Below are 18,520 nucleotides of genomic sequence, written 5' to 3'. Positions count from 1 at the left end.
CTCTTTCCTTCCTTCCTTCCCACCCTCCGTCCATTCATTCACCCATTCCTCTCTTGATCGCTTAAAGCCGGTCCCTGGTGCAAAAAGGGTTGGGGACCTCTGTCCTACAGGATTGGGTGGCAGAGAAGTTGAACATATGTAAATTTAAAAGTTTAAGAAAGTTTACAAGTTAAGTGAAAGAAACTTCATTATTCATTTATATGTACATGTACATTTCTTCATTAAAAACATGTCTTTCTGCATAATTTAGACTAACTTTGTGAGTTTTTTGAGGGCTGGAACCAATTAAAATTATTTACATTAATTCCTATGGGGAAAAGTCGTTCGAGATAAGAGCTGCTCGACTTAAGAGCCCAGGTCCGGAACGAATTAAACTCGTATCTCGAGGTACCACTGTATCAGAAAAATCTACACTAGTTGTCCTAGATTTACAATCGTTCATTTAATGATGGTTTGAAGTTACAACAGCTTCTAAAATGTCATTTATGATCTGTCCTCAAAGCTATGACAGCTGCACCACTTAACGACTGCTCATTAAGCAATAGAAATTCTGATCCCAATTGGGGTCATAAATTGAGGACTACCTTCATAGTAATAAAACTGAAAAAAACATTCCACTATGTAGAAGAATTAATTGAAACATATCCTCACCCTACCTAACTTGGATTCAACTGATAAAAACCTCGCTGCAAGATAGACTTGAAAAAGTTACAATCTACCAATGAAATTATTGCTAAAATATGATATTTTAATTTTTAGAATTATTTTCTATATTCTTGCAAACGAATTTGTTTTGGACACTTCCTCAAAAAAAGAGTTCATTTTAAATGTAAATTTTAGAGCTAATCATTACAGACACCACACTTCCCTTAAATTGATATAGATCCTGATAGTTCTCTGCTTGTTACGTGAGATGAAAGTAGTATGTAGAATTAAGTAATAGATTATTAATTGCTTTTCAATTAATTCAAATTCAATTATTGGACAGATTATATATAACACAACATTAAGATAAACAGCATAACAGAGCTAGAAGGGACCTTGGAGGTCTTCTAGTCCAACCCCATGCTCAAGCAGGAGACTTTATTATCATTTCAGAAAAATGACTGTCCAATCTCTTCTTTAAAAACCTCCAGTGATGGAACACTCACAACTTCTTGAAGCAAGCCATTCCACTGATTAAGAACAAGTTTACATTTAAATAAAACTCAAATTTACAAATAGAACTAGAATTATAGCAGTAATCAATATGTTTCAGTTACTTCTTGATATAGCTCCCTATCTTTGTGCACAATTATACAGAAAAATAGTTGGCAGCAATATTCTGTTCAAGCAGAGAGACTTCTCTGCTTACTTGACTTATCTCTGGATCCAAAACCAGCAAAAAGCTAGGAGCAACACACAGGAACTAGCGACCTAATTAACGTTTGACAAAAGAACAAAGAACGTAGATCTTTAACTGGATGAAAGCAGTTCTTACGTTAAATTCTGCCCTTAAAAAGTATTTGTACTCTTCTTGCTTTTACAACAAAATCATTATACCTGCAGAGCAGCTTTATTTAATGTATGTTGAACAAAATATTAAAAAATGAAATTTGTTGTCTCCTTGTCTACCGTGGACCTCACCCCATTCTTAAGAGGTCCGTAAAGGGGATGTGCATAAGTGCACCAGTGTGCCTACTGTCTTTGTCTTGCTGTCCCCATTTATCTGCATTTACTTCCTTTATTCGTTTTTTATGTTCATACATATACTTATCTTGTATATGTTTGACAATAAATAAATAAATAAAAATATAAATAAATGTATCTCACATAGCTCAGAGTAGAATGGTTAACAGATTAAATAAGAGACTAGCATTAGAATTGGCATTCTGGATAAACAGACTTAAAAATAACAAGTTAATGAACCCAAGAGAAAAAAAGTTAGGTTACGAGGAACTGTAATTATTTTTGCAATACACACACACAGAAAGTGGCCAGTAACTCAGAACCAAAGAAAGAAGGCCTCAGCAACAACAAAAACCTAATAAAGAGGAAATGGGATTCAGTACTTTTGGGAGTATTGTTATGATTGTTATTATGTGTTGTTTTCATTTTGTAATGCAAAAATTGCAGTTAACTTCTCAAATGCCATCTTATAAAACCTACCAAGTCCACTGTATTTCTCTTGTTGGTTTCGCCTAAAGAGTTTGTGCAGAAAGATTCCCATTGTTCCCTGACTTCATCTGGAAGTTCTAGAAAGTCCAAAGAGAAAAAAATTGCAATATCAAGAATGCAGATTGTCATCATAGGTACCGTAGATTATTTTATGTCACTTTGAAGTTTACTAATACATATTATTGAAAATATACACATTTATTTCCCAAGGTCATTAGGAAACTCCTACATTGCATTTGCTATTTATATGCAAGATTTTCAGTATTTCTGTACCCAAACTTAAATTTTCACTCATTGTTCCCAATATCAATTCTTACAATTGGTACCTTGATTGAGATACAATTTAATGGATCATCATCTTCAACAACTGAACTGATTTGTTCAGCTAGACATTATCTTCATTAGTATGTAGAAAATTAATCAATTGACCAGCCAAACAGATATCAAAATTAGGCAATAACCTATTTTGCTTGTTTCATAATCAAAATCATTATTTAATTCCATAACTAGGCATTTGGACAATTTGCTATTGAGATATAACTGGCAAATGCAGCAAAACAATGGGCTTCTGTTATCAGCTGCCTTCTAACACTGGAGGCAATTCCAGAACTAAAACATAAGATTTTAAAATCTAATAGACTTGATTAGTTGACATAAGATTCATGAAACACCAGGCTTATAAAATGTTCTCTTGTGAGAGATTCACAGCTCTATATCATATTGGAAATTTGGTGTAGTGGTACAGTGCTGAGCTTGTATCTCAGATACAAAGCCAGCTGAGTGACCTGGAGCCAACTCTCAGCCCCTGGAAGCAGGCAGTAACAAACACCACATCTAAAATAATGCCAAGAAAACTGCAGGGACTAGTCCAGACAGGCACCAGGAGTTAATACTAACTTGAAACTACCAAAATAAATAAATAAACAAACAAACACTGTATGATTTGAATTAATTATTCATCTTTCACAATAAAGTGGAATCTCTGCAAGTGTTCAAAAATCCAAGCCAAGCAGATGACACATTGAAGACATCTTCTATTTTTGGCTTTTTTTGGGTTAAACAAAAACTCCTGAGAAGTAATTTTCAACCTCTTCGTCTAAACTTTGTTACAATACATCATGCAACTATTAGCTTAAACATGTACAGTGATCCCTCGATCTTTGCGATCTCGATCTTCGCGAAACGCTATATCGCGATTTTTCAAAAAATATTAATTAAAAATATTTTCCCACCCGATGATGTCACTCTTTTCCTTTCTCATCTTTCTTTCTCTCTCTTGCTTCTTCCTCTCTCACACTATCTTCCTCCCACTCTCATCTCTTTCTTCCCTTCTCTCTTTCTCTATCTCTCCCCCTCTTACTCTCGAGCGGCGCTTGGGCGGCGGGGAAGACCCAGGGAAGGTTCCTTCTGCCGCCCAGCAGCTGATCTGCTCGGCAGCGCCGCAGCAGCAAGGAGCCGAAGATCCGGGTTTCCCCTTTGCGTGGGCGGCGGGGAAACCCGGATCTTTGGCTCCTCGCTGCTGCGGCGCTGCCGAGCAGATCAGCCGCTGGGCGGCCGAAGGAACCTTCCCTGGGTCTTCCCCGCTGCCCATGCAAAGGGGAAACCCCGATCTTCGGCTCCTCGATGCTGCGGTGCTGCCGAGCAGATCAGCTGCTGGGCGGCGGAAGGAACCTTCACTGGGTCTTCCCAGGTGCAGAAGTAAAAACACCATCTGCGCATGCGCGGCCATGGAAAAAAAGGGCGCGCATGCGCAGATGGTGTTTTTACTTCCACACCACTATATCGCGAAAAATCGATTATCGCAAGGGGTCTTGGAACGGAACCCTCGCGATAATCGAGGGATCACTGTATTTACATTATTCATCTGGCACCACTGAGAATAAAAATCAAATTGGTGAAACCTGATGTTTGCTAAGTTATCACACTTAGAAGTAGAATACCTCAGATCCCATAAACTTTTAAGAAAGGACACTGGGGGTGGGGGGAGGTGGACACGGAGAAATGAAATAGGAGATTCCCAAAAAATTGATGATAAAAGGAGGCTATGAAAATGTGAATTCCATTTACACAAGACTCAGTAAGCAAAGGCACAATAGATTACCTTTAATAAGTTGCTGCACCAGTGTACAGTTTGGCCCTTTATCAGTACTGTGCACAATGCAATTTGCTATTCTTGTTAAGTGACCCATGTAGCCATACCGTCTTCCTCCTTCAGCTCTGCAAGAGTTAAACTAAGTTAGTTATTCAATCAAAAGAATTAGTTAATTATAGGATTTTTATTTTATAGACTTGTAGAAAATGGAACAAAAACAAAGGCTGATTCGAGCAGCATAGAACAGAATAATAGCTCTGTTAAAGGCTAGCAACTGCATGCCAAAGTTCTAATTAGCTTGGGTTTTTGTTTAGGTAGCTTGCAGCACTACGTTGCTTAATTTATGATTTAATCTAGAATTGCAATTCTAGAATATGGATGAATTCAGTAAGAAATTCAAATATATTGTGCAAACCTGGAATTATGATAAAATAGGACAGATTAATCCTCCATCTAAAAATCTTGTGCATTCTTAAACAACTAAATATTTAAACAGCATTCTGCATTAAAACATTCTTCTGCTTTAGTTTCAATATACATTTCTTATTTAAGTAGACTATAATTATATATGGGAAAGATGGCCAAAACATATACAAAAGTCCACAAAAGTGAGTGTTTAATTAAAACAAATATAATAAACAGTGCAAATAAGGAGAATTAATAATGTTATCTGTTTTCATGGAGGGATCTCATACCATGAGTCACAGGAAAAAGAGGTATATGAAATTCAGAGTTTATATAAAATTGCCAATTATAATTAAAATCTAAGTCAATGTCAGTGATACCTATACTTCATGTTAAAGATACAAAGTTTAAAAAATTTCTGACTACTCACTGTTTCTTTTCATTCATATCCCATGCTTCAAGTATTCGTTCTATTAAATGGCACTTAAGGAAAAGCTATAAAGAAAAAATAATAATTAGTTTTGCAGGAAAAATTAAAAAAACCTTGATCAAATAAGAACTACAGTATTTACCACCTCAGTGACTGGCTAGCCACCAAACTGTACAGTGCAAAAAGCACTATCTCCCCCCCCCCACACACTTACACACATACAAACACTCACTCTCTTCAACCCTGTCATTTGATTTTCAATGTTTAACGGAAAGAATAAAGATTAAACCCAAATTATCTACATGCTGCAATGATATTATGTGTTCTGTCCTGAAGTAACTCCTTAATTGTTTACAGTTGTTGAGGGGGATAGAGATTTTGGGGCAAATTGTCTCTATGTAACCTGACAAGACAAACTAGATGCAGTGTTTATGACCGAGAAATAATTGGCAAGGATATTTCCTGCATTTCTGCTTCAATACTTGCCATAAAACCCCTGTTAAAAAATAAAGGTACACGAAGTCTGGAGTGGAGAGGTTATTATACATTAGAATCCTATTAAAATATAATGCTAGCACGTGTTTCTTTATCCTGTCACTCACTTATTATAGTTGCAATAAGTTCTCAAAGATAGTTGAAATTATTATTCAGTTAGAGAACTTACTACCACTGTACATAACTGCAGCAACAATTAAGAAGAAAACAAGAAAATAGCTTACGTGTTTCAGCAAAAGGTTGCCTCTAGTGGTATCTGGATCTGAGACTGTACCATTTTCTGTGCTTTCAAAAGGACTTGCAAGGATCAGTGCAATACAAATTTCTACTTGAGTATGCAAAAAATTGTTCCATGTGTATTTAAAAAACATATCCTGTGGGAGAAAAAGATACAGGTATCAGAAGTATACATACCACTTACTAAACATGTTCGGATATTTTTTTCCACTGATAAAGTGATATTTAAAATATTCTTCCTTGCTTAAAAAACCTATCAGATATTCTTTATAAGCGGATGTCAAACTCGTGGGTCAGATATTTCACATGCTACTCCCCCCCATTTTAGCAAAGGGGGAAAAACTCATGATATGTCACATGACGATGTGTGTTTGACATTTCTGCCTTAAAATAATGAAGGAAGCTTAACTCAGGTTTGCCAGAAGCAGCAATCGAAATCCTAAACACCCCTTTTGTCAAAATTTCTTTGACATAGGATTATGGAATCTTTTCATAATCATGTGTGTATGTGTAAAAACATACATTCATTTAGGCCAGACTTGGGCAAAGGGCGCCCCATGGGCCGCATCTGGCCCGCCCACTGTCTGTGACCGATCCGCGGAGGTTGGTTCAACCTGTACACGCATGCAGGCAGGCAAAAACCCAACCCCGGGCAGTGTTTTCAAACGCCGCATGTCGGACAGCCTCAGCACCTGTGTGCAGAAGCGGCGCCCTGGGGAAAAATTGGCAATAAGTGGTCATATAAATCCTATAAGTATTTAAGTAAGTAAGTAAATAAGTAAGTAAGTTAAATATAAAAAGTGTTTTCTTACCAGTATAACTCCTATGCTGTTGAGCTCTATTAGTTCCTGGTTGACATTGTTCGTATTTGTTTGCAGAAGGCTGGATATTAACCTAATCACATTTAACCTGGTATTCCCCACTGGTGGATCTAGTACACCCCATGTTGTCTTCATAACACTTTTCTATACAAAAATAAGAATGCAACATTTAAAACAGAATTCCAACTCCTGAAGAAATATTTAAGTAACATGAACATAATTCTATGTTTAGCATAATGCTTATAAAATTTTATTCAAAGGATTATTTTCTATAGTTTTATGTTCTGGAATATTATTTTTATGTTCTAAATAGTGTTGGGCGAACCAAATTTGCCCGTGTTCAGGTTCGGCGTTCGATTGAAAACCGCGATACTATTGCAGCAGCGGTGTGGGGGGGGGAGGTGCTCTACACATGCCGGCTATGCAGCTTTAAGTGGGGGGGTGGGCAGGAGGGAGAGACGGGGAGGGCTCCGCCCCTGAAGGGCTTTAAAAGGGCTGAAGGAATCCAGACCTTTGGAGCACGAAGAGGGAGGAGAGGCGTGGATTTCCCATAGACTTGGGGGGGGGGGGGGGTGCAAGCAAAAGGAGGCGGGGAATCCCATTTCCCATTTGCTTGGCCCCCCCACTGGGGATGAGGGATAAGCCATGCCTGACCCTGGAGCCCGCTTAGGAGCCTCTCGCTTGTTCCATCGTGGCTCTCCTGCCGGCTGCAAAGACAGGACTTTCTCCCCGCTGAGCTCCTGGGGATCGTAGCCTGACCTCCCCACAAGCGCTTCGCTTCACGCCGTGCCAGAGGGGTGGGGAGGCAGGCTCTGCCGGATGGCTATTCAGGATGCCGGCAGGCAGGTTCAAATAGGCGGTGAGGGGAGGGCTCTGAGGCTCAAGTCGCCGACTTGGCTTGGGGGGGCAGGAGGGGCGACTCCAGACCCGGAGTCTGACCTCCTTCCCAGCGCTTCACCTCCCGCTAGGCCAGAGGTGTTGGGGTTCGGGGGTCCGAACCCGAACTCTGACGTCAAGTTCAGCCAAACCCGCCAAACCCGAACTTCAATGGGTTTGCCCAACACTAGTTCTAAAATATTTAAGTAAGACTATAGTGCAGTGATGGCAAACCTTTAGCTCATGTGCCAAAAGGGTATGCACGCACACACTAGCGCGTGTGCCTCATGCATGTGCATCCCTGCACTGCCCCCACACATGAGCACAAAACCCCTCTGGAGGGGGAAAATGGCCTTTCCCAGGACATAAAAACACCCAACAGACAAAACACACTTCTGGTTTGCTGTTGTACTGTTTTTTGCACTCCGGAAGGTTCAGGGGAGCTTTCTGAAGCCCTGGAGTGCATAAAACAGCACAATGCCAAAATAAAAGTTCATTTATAATAACTTTTTAATGGTTTTTTTTTTAGTTTGTTATGTTTTAACTTTAGTTAAACTGTTCTACTTCTTTTACTGTTCTGTATTTATTTTTATTGTACATATATCGTTGTTGCAAGACGCCTGAGTCCTTCGGGATTGGGCAACATAGAAGTCAAATAAACAAATAAACAAACAAACAAACAAATAAATCTTCATCAAAGAGACAATCAGTTTTAGCCTTGGCTTCTAGGATATGTCTACTAATGGAGAGTGCTACACATGACAACAAAGAGCAGTGATGAACAACAAAACCTTAACTCACCGATCGCAACAAGCCAATTATGCTCCTGTTTAGCAAATCATAATGCTTCTGTCTGATGATCCCGAATCTGGTTCCAGACTAGCAAACATGATAGGAATAGGATACTTTCTCCCACACAAGGGGAGAGCACTTTTTCAAAGCTATCTATTGCTTGGCAATTTAGAGAGAAAGAGCAGTCCCAGAGAATATAACTTGCAGTTAGGACTACAACATCCAGCCCTCTTTATTTCTAGGTAAAGAATGTTGCTTATATGGAACTTATTTGAGATGCTAGAGTCAGAGGTGACTCTGGAGAAGCTACACAGAAACATGTATTAAACTTGGGAAAAAGAAAAAGCCTCAGAAAGATTTTTTCCCCAATTCACCAGAATATAAAAGAGAGAGAGGGAAAACTCAATTACACTCTTAAGATTCTATATCTACAGGAAAATATCAATTTACAAGCCATGGTCCTTTACAAAAGCACATGGCATCGGACCAGAATACCTCCAGGACTGTCTTCTGCCGCACGAATCCCAGCGGCCGATAAGGTCCCACAGAGTGTGCCTTCTCCGGGTCCCATCAACTAAACAATGTCGTCTGGCGGGCCCCAGGGGAAGAGCCTTCTCTGTGGCGGCCCTGGCCCTCTGGAATCAACTCCCCCCAGAGATCAGAACTGCCCCCACCCTCCGTGTCTTTCGTAAATTGCTTAAGACCCATCTATATCGCCAGGCATGAAGGAACTGAGACATCTCCCCCAGGCTTATATAGTTTTATGTATGTTATGCTTGTGTTGTATGGTTTTTAAATGATGGGTTTTTTTAGATGCTTTCTTTTAAATATTAGATTTGTTACATTGCACATTGTTTTTATTATTGTTGTGAGCCGCCCCGAGTCTGTGGAGAGGGGCGGCATACAAATCTAATAAATAATAATAATTATTATTATTACTATTATAACATTTCATCCCCCACCCCCCATGCTAGTTTCACCTGTTCCTCCTCAGCCTACTTAAATCCACAGCCCTAAAACAAAATCTAAGGAAAACAAACCCAGGTAATACATACTCATATCTGATTAAATTCTGAGGAAACCTCAGCTTTTGTTATGTGAACAAAACTAAAATATCATCATTAATCTGAATCAGGATTATGTTGATGGATATAGCCTTACTGAAAGCTAAGGCAAGATGTAAAACCTACAGAAGGGAATTCCCTTTCAGATTAAGCAAGGTGGCACATACATTCTTGCTCCAGACGACACAAAACTGAGTCAATCTATTTTCACCAAGCTGGGTTTTTTTCTTACTTTGGGGGGTTCCAGGAGCAATTCGTGGAAAGATGAAAGTCGTGCTTTTATGGCTTCTAATACACTTTTATTGACCGAGTACGTTGAGTGGCTCATACCTGGAGGGCAAATCTCTATGTGACCTTCAAATCTGTAACACATACATAAGAAGAAAAATATTTGCTTATTAATACAGTAAGCAAGGCTACTGAGAGACTGTTTGCTACCAACAGTACAAACGCATGAGCTTTTTCAATTACAAATTCAAATCATCTTTTCATCTTCGGAAAACAATTGCTCACCACAATATAAGACCCATTCAACCTTTTCTAGAGACCAAAGCAATATTTTCAGACAATGAAGTGAACTCAAAGCCTTGTTGCATTATATAAAGGGCTTTTGTTGCGTTATATAAAGGGTATATTGGATATTCCGAATAGTAGGTTAACCTTAAGATAATTCATATTTGCAGTAATGCATTACCCCCTTGATTAATTCAGTTACATTGTCATGGAAGCAGTATACATAAATATTAGTTTTAAAATATGTATGGCAGCCTGAGTATAACAGGCTTATTACCATAAAGCATTGCTGTATTATGAACAAGAAATCTGTGGCTGTATTCAATATAACTGGCTCAGTACCAGCATGAACAGAAGATCTGTTATCATTATCAATGCAAACTTCAGATTTCACTTGTTCATTCGTTTTTGATACCTGGAATTGAACAGATCAGATAAGAATTATCAGGAAAAATATTGATTCAGAATGTTTCTGTGTACATAAGATTATATCATTATATCTGAGGAAGGAGTAATAAGCAAATATAACCATAACCTAATAGGTACTAAAAATTAAAAGAATCATTAGACTAGAAAGATAAAAAAAATTAACTTACGTTGGCCGTCTTGTTTCCAGTAAAGTCAGTAATATCTGAATTGCACTGACTATTGCAGATTCATTTTTCTCTTTATTAAAAATATTTGATAGCAGCTGTTCAATAATTTCTTGTCTATAATAAAAAGTTAATGCTTGAAATATATATATATCTTTTGGTATGTAGATAATTCCAAAGTAAACCTTTGCAGTTTATTTTGAAAAGTTCTTTAGTTCTTTAGGCCAGTGATGGCGAACCTTTTTCCCCCTTGGGTGCCGCAAGTGCGTGCCTGCGTGCTATCGTGCATGCGCGAGTGCCCACACCCATAGTTCAATGCCTGGGGAGGGCGTAAACAGCTTCCCTCACCTCTGGAGGCTGGAAACGGCCTGTTTCTCAACTTCTGGTGGGCCTAGTAGGCTTGTGTTTCACCCTCCCCAGGCTCCAAAGGCTTCCCTGGAGCTGGGGGAGGGTAAAATATCCCCTCCCCCATCCCTCCCCAGGTTTTCTGGAAGCCTAAAACACCCTTCCAGGGCCTCTGTGTGAGCCAAAAATCAGCTGGCCGGCACACACACGCACAATGAAGCTGAGCTAGGGCAACGGCTTGTGTGTCAGCAGATATGCCTCCACGTGCCTCCTGTGGAACCCATGCCATAGGTCCGCCATCACTGGTCTAGGCAATTATTTTTACTTCAAATCTAATTCTTACAGTTGCAGGAGCATGTTGTGTAGAACTGGATTCTTACTTTTGTGGTATAATTAGTCCTTGACTTAAGATCACAACTGAGACCAAGAGTGAGGTGATTGTTAAGTGAGCTGCGTCCAATATTATGACCTTTTGCTGCACTTGTTAAGCAGATCAGTGTAGTTGTAAAGTGAATCACAGAGTCGTTAAGTGAATCTAGCTTCTTCCATTGACTTGTCCTAGCTTGTCAGAAGTCATCAAGGAAAGTCACAAATTCTATTCCTGTCAGCCTGGGAGTGGGGTGGGGTGTTGCAATCCAAAATACTTGTCAGTTGTCAAGTACCAGAATTTTGAACTTGGGAATGCTGAGATGATTCTAAGTGTGAAGACATGTAAGTCACTTTTTTCAATGCCATGGTAACTTTGAATGGTCACTAAACAAATGGTTTTAAGTTGAGGACTAACTGTATGTTGTTGATATATAAACAAGGTAATCACAGCCTGTATTAACAGTGTGTCCAGGCAACCAAATCCTTCTTCTACATGTCTAAATGTATCACAAATTCTTACTTTCTTGTAAAGGTTAACCTTATTTAATACTTTTTTTAAATAAAATTTGTGGATTAATCTATAATCTATTATTACAAATATTTCTATTATATATAAAATGTGTGAGTCACCTATTTTAAAAAAGTACATGGTTATAAATAAATACAAAGGCTGAGGTCAGATATATCACTAAGTCATATTTTGGCATTATATTTATTTTTATTTAATGTGGTCATCTATTTTATGCAAATGCCTGAGTGGTTTACAATAAAAAAGAATAAAAGCCACATGAATACAAATATAAGCATAATGAATAAAATATAAAAAATGAGGCACCTTATACATATTCTTCAGTGACAAATTCAATATGCCAGGCTTCCCTAACAACCTGCCCCTAATCCCTGCGGGTTTATATAGCCTTCCAGAAAGCCTTGAGGTCAGGACCACACGGATGGGGGGATGCTATTCCAATGCAAAATGTACATCTCCTGGTTTCTACAAGATGCCACTGTTTCCTTGACAGGAACAGGGAAGTGGGCTTGGGGAGTATGCCATTTTGCTCCATCTGGTGGGATAGATAAAACAACTGGAAACAGTGAATTCCATCAAGTAATCTGGCCCTTTTTCATATAGGGCTTTAAAGGTGATAATTAGCACCATGATTTGCACCACAAAGCATAATAGAAAGCAGTGGAGCTGAGACAGCAAAGACATTAAATAAGTGAATGAATGAACTCCATGGTATCATGTGTTTTGAATTACTAAGAAGTTCTGGAGCGGGATTATAATATTTGCTCTTTAGAGCTTTAATTATTTTGTTTTTATTTATTTACTGCTTGCTACATCTTATATGGATACTCTTACAGTTATTAAGAGCTCTACTTTTCCTAACAGAAGGAATACATTTAATCTTTCAAAATCCATAGATAACATACTTATTTTAAAAGTAAAGTAATATCTTTACACCAACCTACTTTTCTAATGTTGCAAGCAGTGGATCTGGTTCAGAACTGTTTTGTAGTTGTAGCACCTGGTCTCTACTCAAGCGTATAATTTCACAAAGTGACTGGGACGCATTTGACTGTCTCTGAAAAACAAGAAAACATTTATAAAGGGAAAATAAAGCTAAACAATTTTATTTGCTAATTAATACCAGAAACAATTTAATACAGATTCACTATTTTCTAGAAGGCACAATTACACTCCAAGTAAGTGGATTAAGATGTTTCCTCAGTCCTGTAACTGCAGAACCCACTATTTTAATGTATTGTTATAGTTAAGTATATAATGAGGAAAATTCAAACTCTGTAAGAAGAACAGAAGTAAACTAGTATATAAAACTAAATATGAATTATAAAAATATATATTTCTTACATCTTCATCTTGAGAAGGATGGACAATTTCCACAAGCCGCTGAATAATTTTCTCTTCATTTAACCACTGTGAAGACATATGGTAATTTTTTTAAAAAAAACCTCACCTTCCAGACTTACAACTAAATAGAATTATTGCATAATTTACTCACTGGTACTATTTAATACTAAAGTGCATTCCCAGAAATGCTAAGATATTCAAAATTTGTAGAAAGGAAATTACTTTCTAAAATTTGTAGAAAGGAAATTACAAGTACTATAAGTGACTATGACAGGATATTTTTCAGACTTCATATTTTTAAACTATAACCCACGCCTAAATTTACAGGAGGAAATCAAGAAAAAAAAATGTCGTGGTTTTGCCCGCCTCAGTCTGCAGAAACACTCTGCAGTACTCCACATAGCCCATTTTTTGCCAAAAACAGGGCCGTTTTTGGCCTCCCAAGCCCTCTGTGTGTTACATTTTCACCCTCCCCAACTCCCAAAGCACTTGTGCAGCCCCAAAATGGATGCATTTTAGTGAAAACAGGTCATGCTGAGCACTGCAGAATGCTTCTGGGAGCTGGGAAGAAAATCTGGAGTGTAAGCTCAGCAGTTTTTCAGGGGGATCACCACTTAATCCAGCCTCAGACATGCCCTTGTGGAGCATGGCTATTTCCCGCTGGTGACAGGAGCGCAGAAACTCCGCTCAATGAGCTGGGAATGAATCTCCTGTCCTTAGCATGCCATGATCGTTTTATCTCCTGGTAGACAGCTGCATTGACCCTGGACTTAATGAAGCACAGTGGACTAACACCAGTAGATGACATGGCTCCCCAAATCAGCAAAAATTGTGGAAAATTCACACTGAATTTCAAGCATCCATTCTTCCTCCATACTCTGGGTCCTTGGTTTCCAAATGAGATGCAAAAGTTTCCACAGTCTGTGTAAATTCGGGGAGCCATGTCATCTGCTGGTGTTGGTCCACTGTGCTTCATTAAGTCCAGGGTCAACACAGCGGTCTACCAAGAGATTTTGGAGCACTTCATGCTTGCTTCCACAGACGAGCTTTATGGGGATGCCAACTTCAATTTTCCAGCAGGACTTGGCACCTGCCCACACTGCCAAAAGCACCTGTTTCAATCACCATAGGATTATTGTGCTTGATTGGCCAGCAAATTTGCTTGACCTAAACCCCATACAGAATCTATGGGGAATTGTCAAGAGAAAGATGAGAGGCATGAGAACGAACAATGCAGAAGAGCTGAAAGCTGCTATTGAAGCACCCTGATCGTCCATTACACCTCAGCAGTGCCACAGATTGATAGTTTCCATGCCATGCTGAATTGAGGCAGTAATTGCTGCAAAAGGGGCCCAAACCAAGTAATGAGTACATATGCTTGCTTACGCTTTTCAGAGGTCCAATATTGTTCTATGTACAATCCTATTTTTATTGATCGCATGCAATATTCTGATTTTCTGATGGGGGATTTGGGGTTTTCATGAATGTACCCCATAATCATCACAATTATGATAAATCACAGCTTGAACTATCTTGCCTTGCATGTAATGAGTCTCTCTCATATCTTACGCTTTACCTTTTAAGCTGTATTACTGAAACAAATGAACTTTTGCACAATAGTCTATTTTTTGAGTTTTACCTGTAGTACAGCAAAAATATATTTAAAGGGAAAATTGAATATAAAAAAGAAATAAAAACAAGGAATAAAATACACATGGTTTGGAGAGATGTGTAAGATATGAAAAAACCCACATAGATAGGGTCAGAAGAAAACATTTAGCATTACCTGAAATAACTAAAGAAGTGGAAATTATTCAAAGACCTATGAAGGAGGTAATAAGAACACATGGGAATGCACCAATAGGTATAAATAAATTTAAACAGGTTATATGGTGTGTTTTTCATGGTCAAAAGAGCACTTTCTAAAGTCTTCAATTTGCAGAGATCAAAAGTATTGCCTTCTTTACAACAATTCTTGGGAGAACCCTATGCAACTTCTGAAATTTTCATATACAATCTAATTTTAAATGTGCATAATGTATTCCAAACTCCATAAAGAGTAAATGTAGCATCATCAGTCAATTCTTTTCTCTTCCTTGCATTTCTTTTTGTTTGCCACTATAAATCATAAAAAGTTTAAAGAATTTGAAACAGTAACTGTTGTAAAGTTTAAGTGATCTAATAAATGTATTATTCAGATATGGATTTTGAAATAGGAGAATAAACTACTTACATTTAATACTTCTTGCCTTGGCTGTGGAGGTTCTATGCATGTCAGTAACCTGAGTAATAAGTCCATAATAGCAGAGGTTCCTATGTGCTTTATTATGAGATCTACAAAATCATGTTTTTTCTTTAAGAAATCCACAATCTGGAAAAATATGAACAAGTATTAATGGAATGGTCTAAAACATTTTGAATCCAACAAAGCATAAGAAGACGATGCTGAAGCAATTGCTGGTATCAATTGATAAACTGGAATTTATTCAACAAATTCATTCTTAACATTGAATATATCATGATGGTGGGTATTTTTTAACTAAATACAGTACTGTTTTGAGGTACTGTTTTTTTCAGAGTATAAGACACACCAGAATAAAAGATGCACCTAGACTTTAGAAATGGAAAACAAGGACAAAAGTATTCTGAACCAAATGGTATAGTGATATAATTACTTTAATTGTTTAATAAAATATCAGTGTAGCATACTTTTAACAAACATGTATACTTTTTACAGCCATGTACATTTTTTAAAAACTTCAAACTTGACAGCTTTAAGACTAGTGGATTTCAACTCCCAGAATTCCTCCTCCAGTCATGCTAGCTCATAAATGGGAGTCTTAAAGTTGCCAAGTTTGAATATCCATGCACCCCTGACCCCATGGGTCTTCAAACTTGACAGCTTTAAGACTAGTGAACTTCAACTCCCAGAATTCCTCCTCCAGTCATGCTAGATGGGGTAATTAGAAGGCAAAAACAGCCCCGTTTTTCACCCGTTTTTTCCCCACCACAAAAATGGAGGCATTTTCCCCTTCCCCCATTACCCAGGAGCTCTCTTCAGGCTCCCCAGACCCTTTGCCCACCCCATTTTACTGAAAAAAACTGGGCCATTTTTGCCATCCTCAGCACCCATGACCTCTCTGCAGGCTTTCCAGATCCTTTGTCCAAAAATGGGACGCAGGAGCAAGGCTTTGGGACAGCAAAGTAATGCGGCATTTGGTGTATAAGACACACCAACATTTCCACCCTCTTTTAAGGGGGGGGGGGAGGAAGGTGCATTTTATACTCTGAAAAATATGGTATCTTGTACATACCTCAAATGTGACCTTTTTTTTAGTTGCCCTGCTCCCTGTTTTATTTCTGAGTAGGGAGAACATTTAAAATAAAGCACTATATTACAGAGAGTCATTTTTTAAAATTACATTCCATTACTATAAGTACCTTATGAGATGGGCAAATTTTTCAAGTTGAAAAATATAGCAAAGGCTCATTATTACTTCCGTATCCGAATATGTATATACAGTATGTGGATCATTCAAGTCTATTAGGTACAAACAGGGCTCAAGCTGGGGGGGAAATGGCTCCTAGTGATTCAGTTAAATCAACTCAATTCTAACAAGCATATAAATACATAAATATATCTCCACACAGTGTTAGAAAGACATAATCTCAAACATGAAGATTCACAAAGCAAATACCTGTTCTGGTTTTCTGCTAATAAGAATACTCAGCACCTTGCTGAAGAAACTGGCCAATAATGGATTTAGAGGTGGCTCATTTAGAAGAAAACTGTACAGTTTTATTAGTAATGATTCCTCTTCACCCAGTCTATCATTAATCTGTGAAACATCGGAAGTAAGCAGCTCACAAGATATATTTGGGTATCTAAAAGAAAATAGTTGAGGCTTTATTTTACTAGAATTCCAAAGTCATAAATTAAAAAAAGACATGCATTATTTTTGCAGCCTGCTAAATTCTGAATTAACCCAGCCACCTTTCACAATTTGTGCAGGTTTTATAGGATTTCCATTTGAGAATAGCATTTCAATGAAGCTACTTTATAGATGGTTCTTCAATTGATTTATGTGTACAATAGGCATTATTTATAAAAACATTATAAAGTAACATAAATCCCAACTTCTAGAGCTGACTAAAAACAAAGTTGAGAATAAAAAAGCAACTTTTTAATTAATATTTTTATTAATAATTAATTTTAGAAAATAAACAGTACATGAGGGTAGAGGTGGGAGGAACACTTAGATTGGACTTTCAAGAAATAAATATAGATGAAGACTTAAGAAAGGAATGGGGGAGGCAAATTTTTAAAAAGCATAGAAATTGAAGTATCATAGCGAGTAAGAGACGATGGGTAGATGATTATTGTTTTCTTCCCTTATTGCTATTTTGACTTGCTCTTCCGCTTTCCTTCTTTTTAAAAAGCATAGCAATTAAAGAATAAATTGGGCAAAAGATGATGGATGGATGACTCCTTATTTTTTTTATCATTGTTTTGAGCTGTCTTCTCTTTCTTACTCTTAAGAGCCTTGGTGGTGCAGTGGTTAGAGTGCAACACTGCAAGCTACTTCTGCTGATCACCGGCTGCCAGCAGTTTGGCAGATCGGATCTCAGTAGGCTCAAAGCTGACTCAGCCTTCCATCCTTCCAAGGTCGGCAAAATGAGGACCCAGATTGTTGGAGGCAATATGTCCGCATGCGATTTCGCTACCTGCCCAGGGGCAGTAGCATAATTGTGCTGGACTCCGCTAGCACTCAAAGCCATGGGGGCAAGCACACGTTACCGTTCCACCTTAGCAGCCCACCTTTGTCTAAAGCCTATACTTTGAAACATTTTCATTTTATCATATTCATAAAGTTTATTAAATTACATTTTTGGGACGCCATATGGAAAATCTCTCTCTTCACCATGTGCCTGCACAAACTGTTGTGTGAATGGCTTTTGTTACATTTTTTTCCCTTCACCCCTTCTTTTTAAACTATTAATCTATTAATTTTCTATTGCTTCAATTTACATTTGAATGTTATTACTATTATTAGTAATAATATTACCAATAAAATTAATATTAATAAAATATCTAATATTTTATTAGAAAGGTTTGCTGTAAATTACTTCAAGTAAGATCAGACCTGGACATTTTATCCAGCCCATTGGTTGTCCCTGTCCAGCCCTCATGAGATCAATCAGTAATTAGCAATCAAATGAAGTGTACACCACACTTGCAACTAACCAGTATTTAAGTTCAGCCTATTGGTAAGGCCTTCACAACGATCCCAGTTTCTCATGCGCCCCCTTGGAAAAATTAACTGCCCACCCCTGAATAAGACAACGTAATGTTCAAATATTAGTAGTAGTAATAAATAATTTTAGTTGATGCAGTTATTTTCATTTGATATGGTCTTAGCAAGTTATGAAAAGAATTTTGGATAGCATCTATTTTAGC

General features: G+C 37.9%; 1 protein-coding gene across 16 annotated transcripts in view; it reads right to left on the bottom strand.

Annotated features, from left to right (window-relative positions):
• PPP6R3 (protein phosphatase 6 regulatory subunit 3) overlaps window positions 1-18,520 on the bottom strand; it is a 92,735-nt gene that overhangs the window by 21,290 nt on the left and 52,925 nt on the right. For all 16 annotated transcript variants that reach the window (XM_070766034.1, XM_070765912.1, XM_070765977.1 and 13 more), the window contains 11 exons: window positions 16,761-16,947; window positions 15,296-15,433; window positions 13,063-13,128; window positions 12,663-12,775; window positions 10,479-10,592; window positions 9,602-9,731; window positions 6,629-6,781; window positions 5,804-5,953; window positions 5,085-5,149; window positions 4,259-4,374; window positions 2,149-2,234 (listed from right to left, as the gene is read on the bottom strand). In XM_070766034.1, the coding sequence (XP_070622135.1) occupies window positions 2,149-2,234; window positions 4,259-4,374; window positions 5,085-5,149; window positions 5,804-5,953; window positions 6,629-6,781; window positions 9,602-9,731; window positions 10,479-10,592; window positions 12,663-12,775; window positions 13,063-13,128; window positions 15,296-15,433; window positions 16,761-16,947 (1,318 nt within the window). The remainder of the gene's footprint in view (window positions 1-2,148; window positions 2,235-4,258; window positions 4,375-5,084; window positions 5,150-5,803; window positions 5,954-6,628; window positions 6,782-9,601; window positions 9,732-10,478; window positions 10,593-12,662; window positions 12,776-13,062; window positions 13,129-15,295; window positions 15,434-16,760; window positions 16,948-18,520) is intronic.

The sequence above is a fragment of the Erythrolamprus reginae genome, chromosome 1, assembly GCF_031021105.1.
Source record: "Erythrolamprus reginae isolate rEryReg1 chromosome 1, rEryReg1.hap1, whole genome shotgun sequence".
NCBI lineage: Eukaryota > Metazoa > Chordata > Lepidosauria > Squamata > Dipsadidae > Erythrolamprus > Erythrolamprus reginae.
Note: the sequence above shows the minus strand (reverse complement) of the source record. Positions and strands in the feature narration are given on the sequence as shown.